Source organism: Rhinoraja longicauda, chromosome 11 (assembly GCF_053455715.1).
Source record: "Rhinoraja longicauda isolate Sanriku21f chromosome 11, sRhiLon1.1, whole genome shotgun sequence".
Classification (NCBI taxonomy): Eukaryota; Metazoa; Chordata; class Chondrichthyes; order Rajiformes; family Arhynchobatidae; genus Rhinoraja; species Rhinoraja longicauda.
The window spans coordinates 8,254,824-8,281,249 of record NC_135963.1 but is presented as its reverse complement, the minus strand read 5'-3'; the positions used below and the strand labels follow the sequence as shown (position 1 = coordinate 8,281,249).

At 47.9% G+C, this 26,426-nt stretch overlaps 1 protein-coding gene across 3 annotated transcripts; it reads right to left on the bottom strand.

Annotated features, from left to right (window-relative positions):
• Nucleotides 1-101: 101 nt before the first annotated feature.
• On the bottom strand, nucleotides 102-26,031 carry lrrc8c (leucine rich repeat containing 8 VRAC subunit C). Of its 3 annotated transcripts, XM_078408183.1 has the most exons (6): nucleotides 25,626-26,031; nucleotides 25,186-25,283; nucleotides 23,105-23,145; nucleotides 20,375-20,517; nucleotides 8,263-10,407; nucleotides 102-1,846 (listed from the first exon to the last, which is right to left on the bottom strand). In XM_078408183.1, exons 3-6 carry the CDS (start codon nucleotides 23,115-23,117, stop codon nucleotides 1,586-1,588), a joined length of 2,562 nt encoding a protein of 853 aa, XP_078264309.1. In that variant the 5' UTR covers nucleotides 23,118-23,145; nucleotides 25,186-25,283; nucleotides 25,626-26,031; the 3' UTR covers nucleotides 102-1,585. The 3 variants fall into 3 exon arrangements, with proteins under 3 accessions (XP_078264309.1, XP_078264310.1, XP_078264311.1); XM_078408184.1 differs by lacking the exon at nucleotides 23,105-23,145; XM_078408185.1 differs by lacking the exon at nucleotides 102-1,846 and having other exon boundaries at nucleotides 7,923-10,407.
• Between the last annotated feature and the right edge of the window lie 395 nt (nucleotides 26,032-26,426).

Below are 26,426 nucleotides of genomic sequence, written 5' to 3'. Positions count from 1 at the left end.
GCACCCATTCATGAGATGGAACCCTGGTAAATTGTGAGATCTATACTTACTACATTAATATATCCCCCCTCCCCCCCACTCCCTCAGTTACAAAAGTCAGGAATTCAATACATTTTCCTGATCACAATATCATTTCAGCAGCCCGTGAAATGAAATAAAAACCCCACCCACCCTTGCATTGAAAATGTACAAGTGCCTTAATTGACAAACGTAATGGCTTTATCAATAAACCATTCCTTTGTAAGATCTTTTGTGAACATCTTGTCACACACATTGACTGTTCAGTCAGTTAACGCCAACGTTCTTTGGTTGAATTATTCAAAATATATTATTTATTTTGAGGAAGATTTCACACAAGACACTTCACAGGGTTGAAACATAGAAAAATAGGTGCAGGAGGAGGCCATTCGGCCCATCGAGCCAGCACCGCCATCGAATACGATCCTGGCTGATCATCCAAAATCAGTACCCCGTTCCTGCTTTCTCCCCATATCCCTTGATTCATTTAGCCCTTCGAGCTAAATCTAACTCTCTTGAAAACATCCAGTGAATTGGCCTCCACTGCCTTCTGTGGCAGAGAATTCCACAGTTTCACAACTCTCTGGGTAAAGACGTTTTTCTTCATCTCAGTCCTAAATGGCCTACCCCTTATTCTTAAACTGTGACCCCTAGTTCTGGACTCCCCCAACATCGGGAACATTTTTCCTGCATCTAGCCTGTCCAATCCCTTGAGAATTTTATACGTTTCTATAAGATCCCCTCCCATCCTTCTAAATTCCAGTGAATACAAGCCCAGTCGACCCATTCTTTCATCATACGTCATGTTGATTTTGAACCTGTGGATTCTAGCTTATCAAAGTAATTTTATCTTTTAAAAAATGCACTCTGATTACGAAAGGAGATGGGCACTTCTTTTGAAGGGAATTGAAAGGACAGTATCAGTGGTAAAGTGCAGGAAGCAGCCATTTTACATCCCAGCAGTGTGAAGAGTGATTTCTCTGACTTAATATAACCCCTGCATTCCCTCTATCTCTCCCCCACCCTGTCGTCCTACTAGTTCCACTGTTCGCATCCTTGTATCCCCTCGTTATCCCCTCTTCCCCAGCCAACAATGGGCCATTGTGGGCTCCACCCTTCCTTGGTCATCTTGGCCTTGTTTTGTTCTGCCCTTTTAAGTTTAGTTTAGTTTAGAGACACAGCGTGGAAAGAGGCCCTTCGGCCCACCGAGTCCGCGCCGACCAGCGATCCCCCACGCACAAACACTAACCTACACACACACTTGGGGCAATTTACAATTTTACTAAGCCAACTTGCTTTCAAACCCGTACGCCTTTGGAGCGTGGGAGGATACCAGAGATCACAGAGGAAACCCACGCAGGTCACTGGGAGAATGTAGAAACTCTGTACAGACAAGGGCCCGTAGTCAGGATCGAACCCGGGTCTCTGGCGCTGTGAGGCAGCAACTCTACCGCTGAGCCCCTTTCTTATCTCCAGTTCCATCCCCTCTATTTTCACTCTGACCCGACCCACCTTTTTTCCCCGTAGGACGTTGCCTGACCCGCTGAATCACTCCAGCATTTTGTGTCTATCTGCGGTACAAACCAGCGTCTGCAGTTCCTTCCGACACATTTGACCTGACCTGTCTTAAGCATGGCAAAGTCCCCCATTTGAAACAGGGCGCTGGTAATTGGGGGGCAGCAATCAAGCAAAAAATGACGCATACTAGATGCGCATCCATGTTTTCATTGGGTTGGAAATGTCTGGACTTCAGTAACATGCCTGGACCACCCAACATCTCTCGCCTTAGTGCGTGTTTTCCATGGAATGGGAAGAGGCCAAGAGCAGTCTATAAAATGATGAGGGAATGGAAAAGGTAGATAGTAAAAACCTTTCTCCCAAAGTGGAGTGTCTAAGACATGTCTAAGATAGTTGAGAGGTGTAGAGGAAATATGTCCTGCCAGAGAGCAATCTTAATCTGGAATGCACGCCTGCCTAGCTTTTCACTGTACCTCGGTACACGTGACAATAAACTGAACGGAACTGACGAGGTTGAATGAATGAGTGATACTTTATTGCCACATGTGCCGTGTTCACAGTGAAATTGTTTTGCATACACAAGGTATGCAAAGAGTCGCTACATAAAGGGCGCCAATAAAGTTGCGAAGTATTCTATTCAGTTCCCATTGGTTCCCCTTTGTTCTCACCCCCCCCCCCCCCCACCCCCAGGTTTGGAGATAAATACTGCCACAATATTTAAGAAGAAGCATTTGGACAAGCCCTAGCAAGACAAAGAAGGCGAATAGATGGTCTAGATGGGTGCAAGGGTCGACATGGGTGTAATGGGCAGAAGGGCCTGTCTCTGTGCTCCATGACTCTAGGGCAGAGATAAGCATGAGAACAACTAATGTAGGTTCCCTCCAACATTTCTCCACTTTTATACGGACGCACAGTGCTGGAGTAACTCAGTCTGAAGAAGGGTCTCGACCCGAAACGTTGCCCATTCCTTCTCTCCAGCGATGCTGCCTGTCCTGCTGAGTTACTCCAGCATTTTGTGTCTACCTTCTGCTGGAGTAACTCAATGGGTCAGGCAGCATCTCTGCAGAACATGGGTAGGTGACATTTTGGGTGGGCGGGTGGGGTGAGGTTGATTGGAAGAGAGGAGGGACGGGCTAACGCCTAGCGAGCAATAGGTGGATACAGGTAAGGGGTGGTTTTGAGCGGCAAGTGATGGGACAAAGACCAGAGATGAGAAGACAAAACGTGTGAGATAAGGACAGAAGAGGCGTGAAATGTGAAGCCGGGTGAAGGTATATAAATAGACACAAGGAACTGTAGATGCTGGTTCATTAAAAAAAAGACACAAAGTGCTGGAGTAACTCAGTGGGTCAGGTAGCATCTTTGGAGAACATGGATAGATGTCATTTTATGTCTGAGGAAGGATCCCTACCCAAAGTGTCATCTATCCCTGTTTAGATTTATAGTTTAGACATACAGCGTGGCAACAGGCCTTTCGGCCCATCGAGTCGTGGCCGACTAGCGATCACCCATTCACATTAGGTCCATCCTACACACTGGGGACAATTTACAATTAGCCTACAAACCAGCACGTCTTTGGCGTGTGGGAGGAAACCGGAGCACCCGGAGAAAACCCACGCGGTCACGGGGAGAACGTACAAACTCCGTGCAGGCAGCACCCGCCCAGTCAGGATCGAACCCGGGTCTCTGGCGCTGTAAGGCAGCAACTCTACCGCTGCACAACCCGTGTTCCCATGGGGGTATGGGGAAGATAGGGAGCAAAATGAAGCCGTGGAAAAGTGCTGGCAGCTGAGCCCTTTGCGCCCTCTGCTGTCGAACCAGTGAACTGTCGCTCGGGTTTCACCTGAAGGCACTTTCTTCAAGAAAACTGTCGAATGAGCAAATTCTGATTAAAGTCATAAAAACCTTACTTGTGAATCCACACAGTCAGCGAGGAAATAACAATTTAGGAGTACAAGCTGAGGCATGTGTGATTAAAATATGTGTAGTGAACAGGATAAGTCAAAGGAGTCGATTTAGGCCATTCGGCCCATCGAGTCTGCTCCACCATTCGATCATGGCTGACCTGTTTTTCCCTCTCAACCCCATTCTCTTGCTTTACTCAGCGGGCCAGGCAGCATCTGTGGAGGGTAATGGACAGATGACGTTTCCGGTCGGGACCCATCTTCAGACTCGGATTCTGAGTCCCGACCCCTCTCCATTCCCTCCCCAGATGCTGCCTGACCCGCTGAGTACCCTAATCACTTTGCGTGTTCTCTCCCCCAGAGTGCAGGCTGATCTGCTTGGGATTACACTTCCCTTTAACGAGGCTTAACATCTTCGACTCCCAAGTCACCATTCCCTGACCCGAACCATGCAGATATCGCCATGCTCTACCAACTCTGTATCAATTGTTAAAAATATCCCTTGATATATCTGACAATTGCCCATTGAGCAGCAGTTTAGACTCCAACGTGCCGCAACACAGAGCCACTTCTATAAACACCAATCCAAGACCGGTGGCAAACTGATCTGCATGTTATCATGTTGGTAACATTGAAAAGACCAGGAACCAGCATTTTGAATCCTGGACCTGGGTAGATATGATGGGTGGATAGGCAAGGTAGATAGGTAGGTTGGTAGACCAGATGGGAAGATAGGTATAGGAAGGAACTGCAGATGCTGGTTTAAATCGAAGATAAGACACAGAATGCTGGAGTAACTCAGCGGGACAGGCAGCATCTCTGGAGAGAAGGAATGGGTGACGTTTCCGGGTCGAGACCCTCCTTCAGACGGATCAGTCTCAACCCGAAGATGCTGCCTGGCCCACTGAGTTACTCCATCATTCAGTGCCTGGATGGGTCGGTAGACTATTTAGATCGATTGGTAGGTAGATAGGTAGATAAATAAGATGGGTAGGTGGATACAATAAGTAGGTAGGTAGATAAGGTAGCTAGGTAGACTAGACAGAGAGCTAAAGCACAAAAATATGGAGTAACTCAGCGGGTCAGACAGCATCTCTGGAGAAAAGGAATAGGTGATGTTTCGGGTCGAGATCCTTCTTCAGACTGAGAGTCAGGTAAGAGGGAAAAGAGAGATATAGACAGTGATGTAGAAAGATATAGAACAAATGAACGAAAGGCCTGTGAAAAGGTAACAATGATAAAAGAATCAGGCCATTGTTAGCAGTGGGCTAGGTGATAGATAAGGTTGGTAGACCAGATAGACAGATAGAACAGTACAGAAATAGGCCCTTCAGCCAACAATGCCCATGTTGAACATTAAATCTCCACTGCCAGTAAACGATCCATATCCCCTCTGATTCCTGCATTTCCACGTGCTTATCTGAAAGCCGTTTAAACTGTTGTACCTGCAAATGTCCTTCGCATTCCTTCCAGTTACAGGTGTTTTTCAAGCTACAACAGGACAATTCACCCTCCCCAACTTGAGTGCCATCAACACCCTCCTCCCCCCCCTCAGCTCCCCTTCCACCCCCGACACCACAGCTCCGACCTCAAAGCCCTCTCGATCACCAACATGAACCCGATACCACCTCCCCATCCAATTCTGCCGTCACTGGAACCTCAAAAAGCTACGATGCAGAAGGGTGTTGGCCCAATGGCTGGCCCAAAGAAAAAAGATATTCACAATAATGCCCCATCACAGCCTCCGCGCGAGGCGTTTGTCGGTTACGACTCTTCACCTGCTCGCCTAAGTATCTATTCGATGGATGAGGCTCATATGGGCGGCACGGTAGCGCAGCGGTAGAGTTGCTGCTTTACAGCGAATGCAGCGCCGGAGACTCAGGTTCGATCCTGACTACGGGTGCTGCACTGTAAGGAGTTTGTACGTTCTCCCCGTGACCTGCGTGGGTTTTCTCCGAGATCTTCGGTTTCCTCCCACACTCCAAAGACGTACAGGTATGTAGGTTAATTGGCTGGGTAAATGTAAAAATTGTCCCTAGTGGGTGTAGGATAGTGTTAATGTACGGGGATCACTGGGCGGCACGGACTTGGAGGGCCGAAAAGGCCTGTTTCCGGCTGTATATATATGATATGATATGATATGGTCATAAGGGATAGGAGCAGAATTAGGCCATTCGGCCCTTCACGTCTACTCCATCATTCAATCATGGCTGACCTATCTCTTCCCCCTAACCACGTTTTACTCCCTTTTCCCCACAACCCCTGACACCCGTACTAATCAAGACTCTATCTGTCTCTGCCTTAAAAATATCCACTGACTTGGCCTCCACAGCCAGCTGTGGCAATGAATCCCACAGATTCACCGCCCTCTGGCTGAAGAAACTCCTCCTCATCTCTTTCCTAAAGGAACATCCTTTAATTCTGTGGCTGTGACCTCTGATCCTAGACTCTCCCACCAGTGGAAACGTCCTCTCCACATCCACTCTATCCAGGCTTTCCACTATTCAGGTCAGTGCTTCAGGCAATGGGCCCCAGAGGCTTCCCCACCCGCCCCCACCCCACCACCACTCTCAGGATGAAAAGAAATGCTTCCACAAGCGTCGTATTGCTGCTTTACAGCGCTAGAGACCCGGGTTCGATCCCGACCATGGGTGCTGTCTGAACGGAGTTTGTACGTTCTCCCTGAGACAGCGTGGGCCTTTCCAGAGTGCTCCGGTCTCCCCCCACAAAGATGTACAGGTTTGTAGACTAATCTGGCTTCGGTAAAAATTGTAAATTGTCCCTAGTGTGTCGGATAGAGCTAGTGTACGGGGTGATCACAGGCCGGCACGGACTCGGTGGGCCGAAGGGCCTGTTTCCTCGCTGTATCTTTAAACTAAACTAAAATCCCTCTCCCATCCCATTACCTTAAATCTAGAACTATTGCCTGGTTGGGTCTCCCAATGCATTAAGTGCAACAATTTTAATAAATGATGCACTTGGTGAGTAAATACAACTCTGCAGCCCAGTCGTTTAATTTAGAGATGCAGCCTGGAAACAGGCCCTTCGGCCCACCGAGTCCACGCCGACCCCGTACACTGTTCTATTCTACACAGTAGGGACAATTTACAGAGGCCAATTAACCTACAAACCTGCACATCTTTGGGATGTGGGAGGAATCCTGTGCAACCGGTGAAAACCCACACTCCCAGCTACATGGAGAACATACAAACTCCACACAGACAGCACCCATGGTCAGGATGGAACCCGGGTCTCTGACGCTGTAAGGCAGCAACTCTACCGCTGCCCCACCATGCACTAACACATCACACACCTTGGGCATCAAAACTCTTCCAAATAAAGGCACGTATTTACCGCCCCCAAATGATTTTTCTTCCCCTCTCCTTTGACAAAGAAATAACCTTGGACAAAATACACTCACTCTCCTGCCCCCTGTCTATCGAGCACTGAAGTGCTGATATCATAAATATGACGTGTATTTCAAGGCTGGTCATCTCTTCCCAGGCAGATTTCTGCGTCAGTATTCCCGAATCTAAGGGAACGTCTCCCTCTCCCAGAAACGAAGTGAGAGAAGAGTAACAGCAGCATCAATTCCCCAAGTAACCCTGAACACTGGGTCTGAAGGAGGGTCTCGACCCGAAACATCACCCATTCCTTCTCTCCAGAGATGCTGCCTGTCCCCACTGAGTTACTCCAGCATTCTGTGTGTATTTACAGTATTACATACAGCTGCAGGTAAAAAATACAATAATATATGTATACTGTATATGTGTTTTATATATATAGATCAATATATATATACATATATCAATATATATATATATATATATATACACGATATCTATATATATCTATCTATTTATCTCTATATATATATATATATATAGATAAATAGATATATATAGATATTGTGTATATATATATATATATATATATTGATATATGTATATATATATATATATATATATATAAATATATTTAGAGATGTATATAGATATACATATATATATAGAGAGATATATGTGTGTGTCTACAGCATTAAATCCATCGTAGTTTCATACAGCTGCAGGTAAAAAATACAATAATATATGTATACTGTATATAGGTTATATATATATATATATATATATATATGTGTGTGTGTGTGTGTGTGTGTGTGTGTATATATATATACATATATCAAAATATATACACAATATCTATACCTATATCTATCTATTTATATATATATATATATATATATATATATATATATAATCTCAATATATTTAGAGATGTATATAGATATACATATATATATAGAGAGATATATGTGTGTATCTACAGCATTAAATCCATCATAGTTTCATACAGCTGCAGGTAAAAAATACAATGATATATATATATCAATATATATATATATATACACACATATATCAATATATATACACAATATCTATATCTATCTATTATATATCTATTATATATAAATATATTTAGAGATGTATAATAGATATACATATATATATATATAGATAGATATATATATAGATAAACGATGGGTTATAAAATACAAGGTTGATGTAAAAACGTTGGCAGTGGGACTGAATGGGGAGCGGGTGGAGGTGCCAGCTGGGTGTGCCAGGGCTATGCGTCGCTCCCGGGCAGTGCCCTACTCTGCCTTCATCTGTTCTCGGACATCAGAGGGTAGCCCGTCGAAGAGGGCATCCTCCACCAGCAGGCCGCTTCTCTTGAGCGAGCGGCAGTGTCCCAGCTCGCGAGGCAGGGTCTCCAAGTGGTTGCCCCTCAGCTCCAGCAGACTGAGCAGGACCAAGTTGCCCACCTTGGGCGACAGGACGGAGAGGCTGTTGCGGCCCATCCTCAGCGCCTTCAGTTTCTTGCAGAAGTACAGCTCGTCGGGCAGGCTCTCCACCTTGTTGCCGGTGATGCAGAAGTCCTGGAGGTTCTGCAGCACGCCGATCTCGGGCGGGATGAAGCGGATGTCGTTGTGGCCCAGGTCCAGGAATCGCAGCTTGTTGCACAGGAAGAGGTGGGAGGGCAGCACCTCGATCTTGTTGTGGCAGAAGTAGAGGCACTCCAGGCTGCCCAGCTTCTTGATGTGCTCGGGGATGTAGGCGATGCTGTTGTGCCACAGCTTCAGGCAGGCCAGCTTGCGGCAGTGCTGGAAGCTGATGATCTCCTCCACCGACCTCAGGTTGTTCTCCTTCAGGTCCAGCTCCTGCAGGTTGGTCAGGCTGAAGACGGCATGGGGTATCCGCTCCAGGTCGCAGTGGACCAGCGCCAGCTCCGTCAGGTTGACCAGCTTCTTCAGGCTGTTGAGCATCACCAGCCGCGTGCCGTCGTTGTGGATGCTGAGAGCCTGGAGGTGGCTGGAGGTGTCCACGATGGAGGGAGGGATCTTGCTCAGGTTGCTCTTGATGCCCAGGACCTTTAGGCCCTTCAGCTCCCTCAGGGACTCCAGGGTGATGCTCTTGGACAAGTCCGGGCTCAGGGAGCCCTGGAGCTGGAGCTCCTCCAGGCTCCTCAGGCTGTACATCCAGCCGGGCAGCTCCCAGGTGTCGTCGAACTTGACCCTCAGCACCTTGAGGTTGTCCTTGAGGAAGGCCAGGGCGGCCGTGTGGATCTTGGCGGAGCACTGGTAGAGCGAGAGCTCGCGCAGCCCCTCCAGCTGGGCCACGGCGGCGGGGATGGTGACGTGGCCGAGGATCTCCAGCCGCAGGGACTGCAGCTCGGTCAGCTCGAAGACGGTGTCGGGCAGTCCGCGCAGCATGAAGAGCTGCAGCTCCAGACGCCCCTGCCCGTTGGCCTGGAGCTTCTGCCGCAGCTTGTCCACCGTCCACTCGTTGTTGAGGTTGAGCTGCTTGAGCTTGTTCTCGCTCACCTCCGACAGGAAGACGGCGAAGCGCTTGGAGTAGAGCGGGTCGTACTGGTCGACCAGGTGCAGCATGAAGGCAAAGTCGTTCCGCACGTCGGGAATGTCGTTGATCCCGGTCTCGTGCCGGACGTACTCGAAGGAGTACTCCCTGAGGGAGCGGTAGAAGAGCCAGTAGAGGGTGTAGAGGCAGGTCAAGCCGTAGACGCTGACGAAGCACAGGTAGCAGATGGACAGCTTGGAGAACAGGTGGGCCATGGTGTGGTTGCATGAAAACCTCCAGTAGCCGGTCATCTCCTGGATGTTGACCTCGCACTCCACCATGAAGTTGACCTTGGACACCAGGACGCTGTTGTAGACCACGATGAAGATGAACTTGACCACCTTGATGATGGTCTGCCGCACGTACATGGAGTACAGCAGATCGCCCTCCTCCACGTGCAGCCGGAACTTCTTCACCTTCTCGAACAGGGCCTTGGCTTGCTCGCCTTCCTTCCGGTCCAGGGCACTGGCCGCCGGCTTCTCCACCACGATCTTCTCGGGGATGGAGTGCAGGGACTGGGTCTTCACCAGGGCGCCCTCGTCGGGCGGCGGCGGCGGCGGCGGGGGCGGAAGCAGGAGCGCCGCCGCCATCTTGGCCGCCTGGTGGCTCTTCCCGCCGGCCTTGGTCTCCTTCTCCCCGGCGTTCTCCCCGGACACCTCGGACAGGGCCCGGGTGGTCCAGGGCGAGTCGAAGCACTTGCCCAGGATGGAGATGAAGTGCTCGATCTTGGAGCTGGAGCCGGGGAACTTGAACCAGAAGTTGCTGCATAGCATGAAGATCAGCGTGTGGATCAGCACCAGGTAGGGGAAGTACTTGGCGTACCAGTGCAGAGCACGCTCGTAGCACATCTGGTTTATGAAGCTGTACTGCTGGAGGTCCAGGTTGGTCTTTCGCCCTTTCATCTCGTCGGTAGAAGCAGCAGGTGGCAACGGCACGGGGGCGGGAGGCACGTACGTATTGGTGGAAACGTTGACCAGAGTTTCATTTGGATCAGCGCGCAGGTTATCGGGTGAAGTGCGTTTCGGAAGGCAAATAATCTTGTCTTGCATTACCTGAGAAAGGGAGGGGGGGGGGGGGGAGAGGAGAAAGCCATGCCATTATAATGGATAATCTTTTAACTTGAGATACTTATCAGCGACTCATGTCATCTTATCGAAACGTATAAGATTATTAAGGGGTTGGACACGTTAGAGGCAGGAAACATGTTCCCAATGTTGGGGGAGTCCAGAACCAGGGGCCACAGTTTGAGAATAAGGGGTAGGCCATTTAGAACTGAGATGAGGAAAAACCTTTTTCAGTCAGAGAGTTGTGAATCTGTGGAATTCTCTGCCTCAGAAGGCAGTGGAGGCCAATTCTCTGAATGCATTCAAGAGAGAGCCAGATAGAGCTCTTAAGGATAGCGGAGTCAGGGGGTATGGGGAGAAGGCAGGAACGGGGTACTGATTGAGAATGATCAGCCATGATCACATTGAATGGCGGTGCTGGCTCGAAGGGCCGAATGGCCTCATCCTGCACCTATTGTCAATTGTCTATTGTCTATTATCTTTAGTATTTACTCTATGGAAAGAGGCCATTCAGCCTATCGCTCTAGTACTGGCCTCATTCACTCCTCCCCCCCCAACTCCACCCTAGTCGTCCTACTGGTTCCACCGTTCACATCCTTGTATCCCTTCGTTACCACCTCTTCCCCAGCCAACAATGGACCATTGTGGGCTCCACCCTTCCTTGGTCGTCTTCCTTGGTCAGCCAGCCCTGCTTAGTTCTGGCCTTCTCCCTTCCTCCAGTTCCCTCCCCTCTCTACCTCCAGTCTGAGGGAGGGTCCCGACCTGAAACGTCACCCAACCATTTTCTCCAGAGGTGCTGCCTGACCCACTGAGTTACTCCAGCACTTTGTGTCTGTCTTTTGCTCTGCCATTACTCTACGCAAAATGGTAAAAGTATGAAAATGGATCATTTCAACAAAGTGGAAATGTTCTGCAGGTCAGGCAGCATCTGTGGAGAGAGAAAACAAATTAACGTTTCACTTTTGTGACCTTTTATCAAAACCGGTTCTCTGATAATTGCCAAAGAATAATTTTTTATAGTTTCGAGAAACACCACGGAAACAGGCCCTTCGGCCCACCGAGTCCCTGCCGACCGGCAATCCCCGCACACTAACGCTATCCCACACACACTAGGGATAATTTACAATTGTACCAAGCCAATTAACCTACAAACCAGGAAGTCTTTGGAGTATGGGGGTGGGGAAACCGGAGCACCCGGAGAAAGCCCACGCGGGTCACGGGGAGAACGTACAAACTCCGTACAGACAGCACCTGTTGTCAGGATCGAACCCGGGTTTCTGGCGATGTGAGGCAGCAACTCTACCGCTGCGCCATCTGTATAATCCCCGATAATCTGAAAAGGGCATCTGTACGGAATTAGTCAGCCAACAGAATACTTCACAGGCAATGAAAATGCCTTGGAAAAGCAATCAGTATGGTAAAGTGGGATTGTGGGAAACTCATTTCACACATAGCAGCAACATCATGCTGGTAGCAAAGAGTTACATGCACAGCATTGTTGTTTAATTTAGTTTAGAGATACAACATGGAAACTGGCCCTTTGGCCCACAGAATCCACGCTGACCATCGATCACCCTTTCACCAGTATTTATTCACAAAATGCTGGAGTAACTCAGCAGGTCAGGCAGCGTCTCAGGAGAGAAGGAATGGGTGACATTTCGGGTCGAGACCCTTCTTCAGACTGATGTCAGGGGGGGCGGGACAAAGGAAGGATATGGGTGGAGGCAGGAAGATAGAGGGAGATCTGGGAAGGGGGAGGGGAAGAGAGGGACAGAGGAACCTTTCACCAGTTCTATGTTATCCCACTTTCTCATCCACTCCCTACACATTAGGGGGGATTTTACAGAGGCCAATTAACTTACAAACCCACACGTCTTTGAGATGTGAAAAGAAAGCAGAGCAGCCGGACGAAACCCAAACGGTCGGTCACAGAGAGAAACTCTTTACTTCGGTCCATAAAACTCTCGACTTCTTTACCCCTCTGTTCCTTTTTTTAAAAATGTATAAATGAGACTGTCCTTCACTGCTTGTGCTAAACATGCAAGAGAATAAAAGATATATTGTTTGCAATCTGTTGCTGAAGTTTTTGCGCTGGGTAAACATAGAAACATAGAAAATAGGTGCAGGAGTAGGCCATTCGGCCCTTCGAGCCTACACCGCCATTCAATATGATCATGGCTGATCATCCAACTCATTATCCCGTACCTGCCTTCTCTCCATATCCCCTGATCCCTTTAGCCACAAGGGCCACATCTAACTCCCTCTTAAATATAGCCAATGAACTGGCCTCAACTACCTTCTGTGGCAGAGAATTCCACAGATTCACCACTCTCTGTGTGAAAAAAAAATTTCTCATCTCGGTCCTAAAAGACTTCCCCCTTATCCTTAAACTGTGACCCCTTGTTCTGGACGTCCCCAACATCGGGAACAATCTTCCTGCATCTAGCCTGTCCAACCCCTTAAGAATTTTGTAAGTTTCTATAAGATCCCCCCTCAATCTTCTAAATTCCAGCGAGTACAAGCCGAGTCTATCCAGTCTTTCTTCATATGAAAGTCCTGCCATCCAACAGAACGGAATTTCGAAGGAGGTGTACAAATGTGCGAATGTTATAGAGCAGACATGTCCAAAGTCCGGCCCGGGGGCCAATCGCGGCCAGAGGTCAGATTTTATACGGGCCGCAGCTTCCGTCTTAAAATGTATTATTTATGGCCCGCCAGCACTGTCTAACAGAATGAAGGTAGGGGTAGGGGGAGAGGGGAGGGGAGAGGGGATGGGGAGGGGGAGAGGAGAGGGGCGACTACACCTCCCGGCGGTCAGAGTTGCCCGACCTCCCCCCCCCCCAAGCAGGAGAGGCGACGACACTTCCCGGCGGCGGGGTTGAGGGCGTGCGGGGTGGGGGGGGGAGAGCAGCAGCTGAGCTCTCGTCACCCCACACGCTCATTGGCAGGCGCTCCCGTCAGTTGGCCGGGTGCCGCATCTCCCCCCCCCCACCAGCGGGAGAGGGGCGACTACACCTCCCGGCGGTCAGCGCTGCCCGATCTGCGGATTGTCAGACGCGAGGATGGGCGGGGGGGGAGCGCATTAGTTAAAGGTCCGGGGCGGGGGGGGGGCATTGGCCCTTGGGTATTTTCACATTATCAAATCTGGCCCTCTTTGAAAAAAGTTTGGACACCACTGTTATAGAGAGTCATAGCGTCATCAAGTGATACAGCGTGGAAACAAGCCCTTTGGCCCAACTTGTCCAGGCCAACCATCCCTACACTAGTCCCACCTGCCTGCATTTGGCCCAAATCCCTCTAAACCTTTTCTATCCATGTACCCAACTTGTCCAGGCCAACCATCCCTACACTAGTCCCACCTGCCTGCATTTGGCCCAAATCCCCCTAAACCTTTTCTATCCATGTACCCGTCCAAATGGTTTTTAAACATTGGGATAGTACCTGCTTCAACTACATCCTCCAGCAGTTCATTCCATATACCCACCACCCTTTGTTCGTTCCATATACCCACCACCCTTTGTTCGTTCCATATACCCACCACCCTTTGTTCGATCCATATACCCACCACCCTTTGTGTAAAAAAGTTGTCCCTCAAGTTCCCATTAAATCTTCCACCCCCACCCCCACTCACCTGAAACCTATGTCCCTCTGGTCCTCGATTCCCTTACTCTGGGCAAAAGACTCTGTGCATTTATCCGATCTATTCCTCTCCTGATTTTATACCTCTTTATAAGATCACACCTCATCCTCCAGCGCTCCAAGGAATAGAGTCCCAACCTGCCCAGCCTATCCCGAAATGTTATCATATTGCATGCAACGCCAAAGAATTTCCTCCCACAAATTTCTAAATCCAAGTAACAAACAGTCTGTTGTGGGTACTCAGCGAGTCAAACAGCATTCGTGCATTAAAAGGAATGGTGAAACCCTGCATCAGGACTCTCCGAATCCAGGCTGTAGTTGTTCCAAACGTGCTTCAACAATTCTCATGTAGACCACAAGGTGGCAGGCCATACCCTCTCAGAAAACACCCGGTCTCACACCTGCTGAAAACTATTTAACGATAAATATTGTAGTAAACGTTCCAATAAAGCGAATCCCTATATTTAGTGTTATCATTTATATGCATCTGTTATGCTTCAAGAATTTTTGGAATTTTAAAATTAGTAGTCATAGAGTGATACAGTATGGAAACAGGCCCTTCGGCCCAACTTGCCCACACCGGCCAACATGTCCCAGCTACACTAGTCCCACCTGCCTGCATTTGGCCCATATCTCACTAATCCTATCCTGTCCATGCACCTGTCTAAATGTTTTTTAAACGTTGTGATAGTACCTGCCCCAACTACCTCCTCCGGCAGTTGGTTCCATATAGGGTTGCCAACTGTCCCGTATTAGCCGGGACATCCCGTACATTGGGCAAAATTGGTTTGTTCCATACAGGACCGCCCTTGTCCCGTATTAGGCCTGGGGGGCGCTGTAGGCCCGGACACTGAAGGCCCGGACACTGAAGGCCCGGACACTGAAGGCCCGGACACTGAAGGCCCGGACACTGCAGGCCCGGTCACTGCAGGCCCGGTCACTGCAGGCCCGGACACTGCAGGCCCGGACACTGTAGGACCGGACACTGTAGGCCCGGACACGTAGGCCCAGGGGCCACTGTGGGCCCGGACAGTGTAGGCCCGGAGGCCCAGGCGCCGCGTAACGGAGGTTGTGAAGCAGCCCCGAAGCGGTCCGGGCGGCCACCATTGGTGGAGCGGGAGCAGGTGGCCGCTGGCTGGGTGAGGTCACGTGGGGCGCGGGGCGCTGACATCACCTTTGTCCCTTACTTGGGAGTGAGAAAGTTGGCAACCCTAGTTCCATATACCCACCAACCTTTGTGTAAAAAAAGTTACCCATCAGGTTCCTATTAAATCTTTCCCCCCCTCACCTTAAACCTATGTCCTCCAGCTCTTGATTCCCCAAGTTAGCAAATGAAACCCCACTATTTAAGAAAGGAGGAAGAGTGAAGACAGGGAACAAGACCAGTTGGTTAACTAGGGTTGGACGGTGGCGCAGCGGTAGAAACATACCGCCTCACAGCGCCAGGGACCCGGGTTCAATCCTGACTGCGGGTGCTGTCCATACGAAGTTAGTCGGTTCTCCCTGTGACCTCGTGGGTTTTCTCCGGGTGCTCCGGTTTCCTCCCCCATTCCAAAGGCGTGCAGATTTGTCGGCTAATTGGCTTCTGTAAATTGCCCCCAGTGTGCAGGATGCAAAAGTGGGATCACATAGAACTAGTGTACCAAAGGTGGACACAAGATGCTGGAGTGACTCAGTGGGTCAAGCAGCATCTGTGGAGAAAAAGGATGGGTGACGTTTCGGGTCGGAACCCTTCTTCAGTACTAATATACGGCTGATCATTGATCGGGGTGGAAATGGTGGGCTGAGGGGCCTGTTTCCACGCTGTATCTCCAAACTAAACCTGACATCAGCACAAGCAATTGTTGGGATTAAGGAAGTATTAACAGGCCATTTAAAGTAAACAAGGGTTTATGAAAGGCAGGTCATATTGAACCAAAGTTGGAATATCTTGTTCTAACCAGCGCAACAGATAAGGGTGAACCACTTGATAGTGTTGCATATGGAATTTCAGAAGGCGTCAAAAGATGCAAAAGATCTTTACAGACATTTAGAGTCCAGGTTAGATCAGCTGCAATCCTATGGTTCAATTTCTGAGAAACCTAGTAAAATCACATTATAAAGACAAAGTGTCTTTAGTTTATTGTATTTTGTAGATACAGCGTGGAAACAGGCCCTAAAGCCCACTGTTTCCACGCCGACCAGCGATCCACACACACACACACACACACTTACATTATCCTACACACACCAGGGACAACTTACAATTTTGCCAAGCCAATTGGCCGACAAACCTGTACCCCTTTGGAGTGTAAGAGGAAACGGGAGCTCCCAGAGAAAACCCAGGCGTGTCACGGGAGAACGGACAAATTCCGTACGGAATTCCCATAGTCAATTCCAGACAAATTCCCATAGTCAATGGGGGAGAAGGAGATTCGGGGGTGGAAAGTTTTCGATCTCAATAATAAAGTTACATTTTGCGCATGATTTTCTAAAAGAAAGGTCTGTTTAATAGCAACAAATTTATTTTTGTCGCAGCGAGATGCATGTTACATTGTAAGAATAATGTTGCACAAATATCACAATGAAGTATTGTTGCACTGTGTCCATATAAATACCTGCTTGTCAATTCCAGTGGCCACACAGGGATAAAGTGGCATCTGTGTGCTTAAGAGACAATGGTTATTGCTGATTATTACTGATTATTGGGGGGGAAGGTTACATGGAACCAGTTTTATTTCCTCCCACACTCTTTAGAAACATAGACAATAGTTTATTGGAGGAGGAGGCCAATAGGAGGAGGCCAATTGGCCCTTCGAGCCAGCACCACCATTCTTTGTGATCATGGCTGATCATCCACAATCAGTAACCCGTGCCTGCTTTCTCCCCATATCCCTTGATTCCGCTAGCCCCGAGAGCTCTATCTAACTCTCTTTTAAATTCATCCAGTGAATTGGCCTCCACTGACTTCTGAGGCAGAGAATTCCACAAATTCACAAATCTCTGGGTGAAAAAGGTTCTTTCTCGCCTCAGTTTTAAATGGCCTCCCCTTTATTCTTAGACTGTGGCCCCTGGTTCTGGACTCCCCCAACATTGGAAACATTTCTCCTGCGTCTAGCTTGTCCAGTCCTTTTATAATTTTATACGTTTCTATAAGATCCCCTCTCATCCTTCTAAATTCCAGTGAATTTAGGATCCAGACAACTAAATCCAGTTTATATCCAGACAGCTTTTTATCCACTTTAAAATTTTGTAAGTGATTCTCTCGTTCCCAATTAAATTGCACGATAATCAATTTGGCTAATGTAATGCAAATAGTTTTCCTTAATTCATCACTCGTGTTACATCTAATTTGTATAATGGAAATACGCGCTGTAGCAGAACTACCTGTATATGCTGTTAAAAGCAATATATAGCACAGTCCAAGAACAGGTTTACAGGTAGAAAACAGTAGCAACAAATGGGTAATTTGTTCACCCCCATTTGCCTCGTTCCATTTCTCCTTCAAAAAGAGTGAGAAGGTAAATACAAGTTCTCTTTAACACCTAAAAAATTATTTTTGTTACTGCAAGTTAAAAATATTAAACGTTGTATGCTGCCCTGTATAATAGTGAAGTCCAAGCGATTTATTGTCAATTTCAATGCCTTGACCATTTCAACCAAAGATACTAGAGGAACAAGATGGGCCACTTCGTCGAAATCGCCTATTCTGAAGTGTAGTACGCAAAGGAGCGGAACGTCCGCCATTTTAGTAGGCAAAACCCGCCGTTCGCTATGCCTCTCCCGCAGTGCAATCAGTGTTTTGGGGGAACAGTATGTGTGATGATACCATTAAAATGCAGAATATATCTCATCTATCAATTCATAGATTTTTGTTATTTTTCTTTTAAAATGTTTCTGCAAGTTTCTGCCTACTAAAATGGCGCCATGACGTACTACGGTTTTTAGGGTCGAGTGGTCTATCTTGCTCCTCTAGTATCTTTGATTTCAATGCCTTGTCAACTTCTACGCCTTGTCAACGTCAACGCCTTGTCAACGTCAACGCCTTGTCAATGTCAATGCCTTGGCAACATCATCGCCGTGACAACATCAATGCCTTGACAACATCATCGCCGTGTCAACGTCAACGCCTTGACAACATCATCGCCGTGACAACATCAATGCCTTGACAACATCATCGCCGTGTCAACGTCAACGCCTTGACAATTTCAATGGCGTGTCAATTTCAACGCCTTGACAATTTCAACGGCGTGTCAATTTCAACGCCGTGTCAACGTCAACGCCTTGACAATTTCAACGGCGTGTCAATTTCAACGCCTTGACAATGTCAACACCTTGACAATTTCAACGCCTTGTCAATTTCAACGCCTTGTCAATGTCAACGCCTTGTCAATATTAATAGCCTCCTCAATGTAACTAGCAGCCTGTGTTCTTAAAGAGACGGCCCGCTGTATCCAAAATCCGTTACAATGAAGTCCGTAACAAAGGTTTACTGTATTTTAGTGAGTTGCTGCAGCCCGTCCTTGTAACGAAGTCAAAACAATTGTCAGCAGTAAATGGATTCCTCTCAGTGACCAATTGCTCACGGGATTAGGGCTGGAAATAGGGCCAGCAACCAAAGTGAAGGCCATAGGGGATAGGAGTAGAATTAGGCCATTTGGCCCATCAAGTCTACTCCGCCATTCAATCATGACTGATCTATCTCTCCCTCCTAACCCCATTCTCCTGCCTTCTCCCCATATCCTCTGACACCCGTACTAATAAAGAATCTATCTATCTCTACCTTAAAAATACCCACTGACTTGGCCTCCACAGCCTTCTGCGGCAAAGAATTCCACAGATTCACCACCCTCTGACTAAAGAAATTCCTCCTCATCTCCTTCCTAAAAGAACATCCTTTAATTCTGAGGCAATGACCTCTAATCCTAGCCTCTCCCACTAGGACACACAGAAAGAGGAGAGCCTTGGGTAAAATGTTAACCCCGCACATGTACAGTGTGGGGAACCTGCAAGAGCAAATCGTGTTAAAAATTGGTTTGTGTAAAATGGAATACCTTGTAACTTTGTATGCCCTTCGCATACTCTTTGGCGACTCTTTGCATACCTTGTGAGTATGCAAAACAAAGAATATCACTGTGAGCTGTCACATGCGACAATAAACATAGAAAGTAGGTGCAGGAGTAGGCCATTCGGCCCTTCGAGCCTGCACCGCCATTCAATATGATCATGGCTGATCATCCAACTCAGTATCCCGTACCTGCCTTCTCTCCATAACCCCCTGATCCCTTTAGCCACAAGGGCCACATCTAACTCCCTCTTAAATGTAGCCAATGAACTGGCCTCAACTACCTTCTGTGGCAGAGAATTCCACAGATTCACCACTCTGTGTGAAAAAAAACTTTCTCATCTTGGTCCTAAAAGACTTCCCCCTTATCCTTAAACTGTGACCCCTTGTTCTGGACTTCCCCAACATCGGGAACAATCTTCCTGTATCTAGCCTGTCCAACCCCTTAAGAATTTTGTAAGTTTCTATAAGATCCCCCCTCAATCTTCTAAATTCCAGCGAGTACAAGCCGAGTCTTTCTTCACATGAAAGTCCTGCCATCCCAGGAATCAATCTGGTGAACCTTCTCTGTACTCCCTCTATGGCAAGAATGTCTTTCCTCAGATTAGGAGACCATGCATTAGGAGACGTGCTCAGCATTCAGACGTGCTGAACGGAGGAGGTGCAAAATGTCTTCTGAACCTCTCACCAGCAATCTCTCTCTCTCTCTCTCTTTCTCTCTGCAGATGCCAATTCTTTAACTATCCAAAAATTCCCACACGTCACGGAACATGACAATATCCCCGGAAACCTCCCCGAATACTTATCATGTTCTCCTAGATCCAAGAGCAGGTCACTTCTAGCTACAAATGCTACGGAAATCAGACTTGCGGTTACAATCAGGTTAGCAAGAGTCTCACCGCGTGGTCAAGCAATTTCAAGGGACTCGTCTGACCCTACTCCCAATTCATACGTTAACGCAGACCAGTAGAACACAGGAATAGCCCTAAATGTTTAAGAAACATTTGGACAGGTATTTGGATAGGACAGGTTCAGAGGGATAGGAGGGATAGGTGGGACGAGTGTAGATGGGGCATGTTGGCCGGCATGGGCAAGTTGGGCCAGCGGGCCTGTTTCCACACTGTACCATGAGGCCCTTCGGCCCACAATGTCTGTGCCAAACATGGTGCAAAGTTCATCTAATCTCAACTACCTGCATGCGATCTATATCCGTCTGTTCCCTATCAACTACCAAACCTACAGGTATTTAGCCCAAGATGGTTGTAGACCTACCTGCAAAGTGCATCCAAACACACCGATCATCAGCATGGCGATAGCTATGTAATCGGTGAAAACATCCCACCATGGCTTCAGTACTCGAAACGCAGGCTGATGGTCAGTGAATTGTTTAAACTCCGTGACTGGAATCATTGCTCCTGCCGATAAAAATGTTTTAAAAAAAACAATAAAAACCTTAAAAAACCTTACAGTCGTAAGAGAATACAATCATTTGGATAATCGTAAGTGAAGCTGAATTTGGGATACCTAGTTATTAAGCGGCAAACTAGCTGCATTGCGAATGATTGACTCATTTAATTACAGCTTAGGCTTAGTTCAGTTTAGAGATGCAGCAAGCAGGACCCTTCGGCCCCACCGAGTCCACACTGACCTCCATTCACCTGTTCACACTAGCTCTGTGTTATCTCACTTTCACATCCGTCCCCTACACACCAGGGGCAGTTGTGCAGAGGCCAATTAATACGTTCATTCGTCGTAGGAACAGATTTGCCCATCGAGTCTACTCCGCCATTCATTCATTTTGCTCAAGATTCCAGCATCAACAGCTTCCTTGCGTCCCCGTCTTATTTAAAACGTTTGTTTCTTTGTGTTGATCCTTTAATGTCCCGATTCTCCCATCCCACTGCTCTTCAGCTGTTGGCCGTTCCACACAACTCCTCGGAAGCAGGTTGGAATTGGCCAACAAAGTGAGACACTTGAGGCAAGCCACAGGCAGCAGCCGGATGGTATTAAGTATGGATTTGAAAGCTTGAAGGGAAACGAGGGGGGGGGGGGTGTTTAAAGTGGGAGGGGGACTGATGGAATGTCAGCAGGCATTAGAGAGATTACGGATGGCACCTGGAGAGAAATGAAGATGAACGTTAATACAGCCACTTACCACCGCAGCAAGAAAGCAAGCAACAAGAGCACTTTTCTCTTGCACCCTATTTAGAAGGACAAGAAGTATTTTAGTAGAGCCCCCTTCTGATATCTGCAGCGGTTATTGCTTGGTTGATGGGTTCGTTGGATTGACAAGAATTAGAGAGGTGGCAGAAAAGCATAAGGTAACAACAAACGTTGCAGGAGAAGAAATCTAGAATGTCAGCAGAGAAATGGCAAAAGTCTGTGGAAACTATGGACGAGGTCTTCAGAGACAGAGCAAGTAGCCAATGCTTGCGAGAGACTTGATGAAACTATTCCATCGAAAGTGAAGGTTTAACATCATCCCATTCCGGGAGACAAAAGATGTGGCAATTCGGCCAAAAGTCGGAGAGGAATTTGAGAGAGTTTGGTGAGCACTCGACATCAAGAGCTCTGAAGTATAAGAAAATAACTGCAGATGCTGGTACAAACCGAAGGTATTTATTCACAAAACGCTGGAGTAACTCAGCAGGTCAGGCAGCATCTCGGGAAAGAAGGAATGGGTGACGTTTCGGGTCCTTCTGAAGAAGGGTCTCGACCCGAAACGTCGCCCATCCCTTCTCTCCCGAGATGCTGTCTGACCTGCTGAGTTACTCCAGCATTTTGTGAATAAATACCTTCAAGAGTTCTGAAAGTAGCTGGAAGAAGTTAAATCATTAGGATCAATGACGATGGGCGGGATAGTGAAGGGGAGGGAGCATGGATGAACGTGAAGCCGAAGAGCAAGCACAAGGGAAGCTCTGGTTTGAGACGCTTTTCGTCCGAGCGAGGATAAAGTCAGTTCAGTGTAAATGAGACAACCGCAGACCACGGCGAGAGACTGTTTGGAACTTGTCCAGAAATGCACGAAGCCAAATCCCTTCAGACGTCATGCAGGGAAGAGATGATGCGCACAGATGCACCACGTTAGTACCAAGAGCATGAATGCAAAAGCAATGACGATATTGATACTGATGATCTTGGGAATCGGCAAGAACTTCCAAGGTGCAATGATGTTGGAGAGTTAGCAGCCCATGGCTGGGCAGGTATGGGCCGCTGTTAAGATAGAGTGAACTGCATGGATACAATGAGGTATTCTCTTCCTAGGCATGGAAAGAATAGTGCTTTTCAGAAATAGGGGGGCTGTTGGAAGCCAGCCAGCAAACGACGCAGGGACTACTGGTATCTGGAGGCCAGCCAAAGTGGCAGGGCAGGGGAGAAGGATGGAAATTCCTGCCAAGGTTGTCCCAGCTCGAGGAAAAACACAAACTGCTGGAGGAACTCAATGGGTCAGTCAACATCCCTGGAGGAAAATGGGCAGACGGGGATTTTGAAGGAGGGTCGCGCCCTCCTGCAAACATCGTCCGCCCACTTCCCTCCAATGCTGCCTGACCCACTGAGGTCCTCCTAGTGGTTGTGTAGTAAGGAACTGCAGATGCTGCTTTACACCGAAGACAGACATAAAATGCTGGAGTATCTCAGCGGGTCAGGCGGCATCTCTGGGGAAGAGAAATAGGTGATGTTTTTGGATCAGGCTGTTCAAAGAAGGGTCTACGACCCGAAATGGGCCTCGACCCAAAAACGTCACCCATTCCTTCTCTCCGGAGATGCTGCCTGACCCCGCTGAATCACTCCGGTAATTGTGTGTCTATCGTCGGGGCAAACCAGCATCTGCCACCGTCTACAGTCGTTCATGACCTCTCTTGCTTGGAGGTCATGGAATGTCAGCCTCCTTGCAGCGCCGGTGTTTTTGCAAATAAGAAACAAGGGGCGATGTTCTTTCCGAAGAACGGCTGGTGAACATTGCATCGTGACCGCGACGCGACAAGAGGAGGAATTACGCACGTGGGAACGACATCTAGTGCTTAGCCCATGCGCTGTCCAATCTGCCAAAGAGAAAATAAAAGCTGGTTTAAGAATAAACGCCACAATAAATCCAAAACGGAGGGGACCACAAGTTGTACAGACCTGGAAATCCAGACTTGGGCATTGTGAATTTAAGATAACAGTTAGGACACCTATCAATAGGATGAAGCAGTTTCTTAGTCAATAGACAATAGACAATAGAAAATAGGTGCAGGAGAAGGCCATTCGGCCCTTCGAGCCAGCACCGCCATTCAATGTGATCATGGCTGATCATTCTCAATCAGTACCCCGTTCCTGCCTTCTCCCCATACCCCCTGACTCTGCTATCCTTAAGAGCTCTATCTAACTCTCTCTTGAATGTATTCAGAGAATTGGCCTCCACTGCCCTCTGAGGCAGAGAATTCCACAGATTCACAACTCTCTGACTAAAAAAGTTTTTCCTCATCTCTGTTCTAAATGGCCTACCCCTTATTCTTAAACTGTGGCCCCTGGTTCTGGACTCCCCCAACATTGGGAACATGTTTCCTGCCTCTAACGTGTCCAACCCCTTAATAATTTTATACGTTTCCATAAGATCCCCTCTCATCCTTCTAAATTCCAGTGTATACAAGCCTAGTCGCTCCAGTCTTCCAACATATGACAGTCCCGCAACATGACAGACACTCAATAGTCCATTGGAGTCCAATGGTTTCCTTATTGTCACCTGTACCAGGTACAGTGAAATACATTTTTGTGCAGACAGCTCAACAAGGTTCTCCCCGCACTTAATGCACATTCACCCCCTGTTTGTACAGCACAGCCCACCGAGTCCATGAGCAAGAGGCACCACAAAGGCCCATTGCAGCCTTCGCCTCCATTCTGGTCGTCCCGCCAACCGTCGTCCCACTCCACGCCCTCGTTCCAAGTCAAAGGTCAAAAGGGATAGGAGTAGAATTAGGCCATTCGACCCATCAAGTCTACTCTGGCATTCAATCATGGCTGATCTATCTCTCTCTCTCTCTCTCCTCACCCCATTCTCCTGCCTTCTCCCAATAACCACTGACACCCGTACTGATCGAGAAAGACGTGGTTGTACTGTGTTTATACAGTGTACTATGTTTACATATTGTATTGTGCTGCTGCAAGTGAGAATTTCATTGTTCTATCTGGGACAGACGACAATAAAACGCTCTTGGCTCCGACTAATACGGTTTCATGATTCCTTCCCAAGGATAAATCATAGTCTCATTCATATTGTTAGACACCAAACTTAATTCTAATTCAGGCGATAGACATTTCAGCAGTAGATTTGCTGAGGATACGACTTTCTATTCGAGGTAACCGATGGCAACATGGAGCACTCCACAGGATTGGGACTTTACATTCTTCTAAGGCGATTTCCACCCAAACAGCTGGGCTATATTTGAAGTATAAACCTTATTTGAAATACCACTTCCCAGCTGATTGCACCAACGACCCCACATCTACGTTTAGTTCAGTTTTATTTAGTGTCACGTGTACCGAGGTACGGTGAAAAGCTTTTGCTGCATGCCAACCAGTCAGCAGAAAGACAATACATGATTACAATCGGTCCATTTAAAGTGTACAGATACATGATAAGGGAATAATGTTTAGTGCAAAGTGAAGCCCAATCTAGGATAGACCGAGGGTCATCAAAGAGGTAGATAGTAGTTCAGCACTGCTCTCTGGTTGTGGTAGGATGATTCAGTCGCCTGAAAACAGCTGGGATGAAACTGTCCTTGAATCTGGAGGTGTGCGTTTTCACACTTCTGTACCTCTTGCCTGATGGGAGAGGGGAGAAGAGGGAGTGGCCAGGGTGCGACTGGCCCTTGATTGTGCTGCAGGCCTTGCCGAGGCAGCGTGAGGTATAAATGGAGTCAATGGAAGGGAGGTTGGTTTGTGTGATGGTCTGGGCTGCGTCCACAATTCGCTGCAATTTCTCGCGGTCTTGGATGGAGCTGTTCCCAAACCAAGCTGTGATGCATCCCGATGATAAAATGCTTTCTATCTCTAGCCTGACCCCAATTTGAATGCAATTTCCCAAGAACGCACGCACTTACCTACAAAAGAAAATATTGTCTCTTTCAACGGTGCCCCAGGGAGTTGGTTTCTAAACTTATTAAAAAATCTCTCCTTGTAGAGTTCCAGTTATCAAAACCTGCAAAAATAATAATGCACAACTATTAAAGCAGTCCCAAAAATATTCCGGCTGACATTTTAACAAGATCTCTTCCAGACAGAGAGGAAAGAATGTCATTCATGCAGTCAACATTCAGCAGAGGTAGCACCATCTGCACAATGCTACCTGACCACTTTGTCATATATTACCAGAGGCCGTTCAAACCATTGAAGCCGTCCTGACTTTAGTTTAGAGATACAGCGCGGAAACAGGCCCTTCGGCCCACCGAGTCCACACCGACCAGCGATCCCCGCACATTAACATCATCCCTCACGCACTGGGGACAATTTACACTCACGCCGTACCAATTAGCCTACAAACCTGTACGTCTTTGGAGTGTGGGAGGACACCGAAGACCCTGAAGAAAACCCACGCAGGTCACGGGGAGAAGGTACAAACGTCCGTACAGGCAGCACCTGTCGTCAGGATCGACCCCGGTTCTCTGATGCTGCAAGCGCTGTAAGGCAGCAAATCTACCGCTGCGCCGTCCCCAAAAAATCTTTGCAAGTTCTCCATTTGTTTACACTCCTTGCTCTTTCCCGAAAGCCATGCTCAATTTCCCTTTAGGTCTACCCCGACGATGAGTCATGATAATGATAATGACCTGTGTATCAGCTGACTTGGCGGTCAAATGGTGTGTGCGCCGTGGAAGCCAAGGCAGGAGGCCATGGTCGGCAGAGATAATAAACAGAGACTAAGGAAATGTAACCTGTAAATATTGTGTCAGTATCAGTATTCCACATCAGATGTGACATTGGCGACGAGGATATTTTGGATTTTGGATATTTTAGACATTTTGGATTCTGAATCCGTGGCGACGAGCTGGAAAAAGGTTAGAAAAAGGTCATAATGGCAGTCGCTGGAGCTGACTTCTTTGCACTTCGATCCGGCGGGTGATACGAGTACCGTCAGCGTGACATGGAAAGCATGGCTGTAGGAGTTCGAGGCCTTCGTCGACAGCCGCGGGCTCTTTCTTGATGAGAGTACGCCGGGGCAGAAGGCGCAGTGGAGAGTGTTGCTTCTCTTCACCGCGGGGGCCAGTGGTTCGAGAAATGTTTAGAACGTTCCCTGACACCGGAATGAAGGAAGACTATAAGAAAGCCGTTGATGCATTGAACAGTC

Coding starts and splice junctions, on each gene's coding strand:
- lrrc8c (XM_078408183.1), bottom strand. Junction 10,408..20,374: donor TGTTTGGATGCACTTTGCAG/GTAGGTCTACAA, acceptor TCCCTTTCTCAG/GTAATGCAAGACAAGATTAT. Junction 1,847..8,262: donor TCTCCGTCCTGTCGCCCAAG/GTGGGCAACTTG, acceptor ATCATTTTATAG/ACTGCTCTTGGCCTCTTCCC.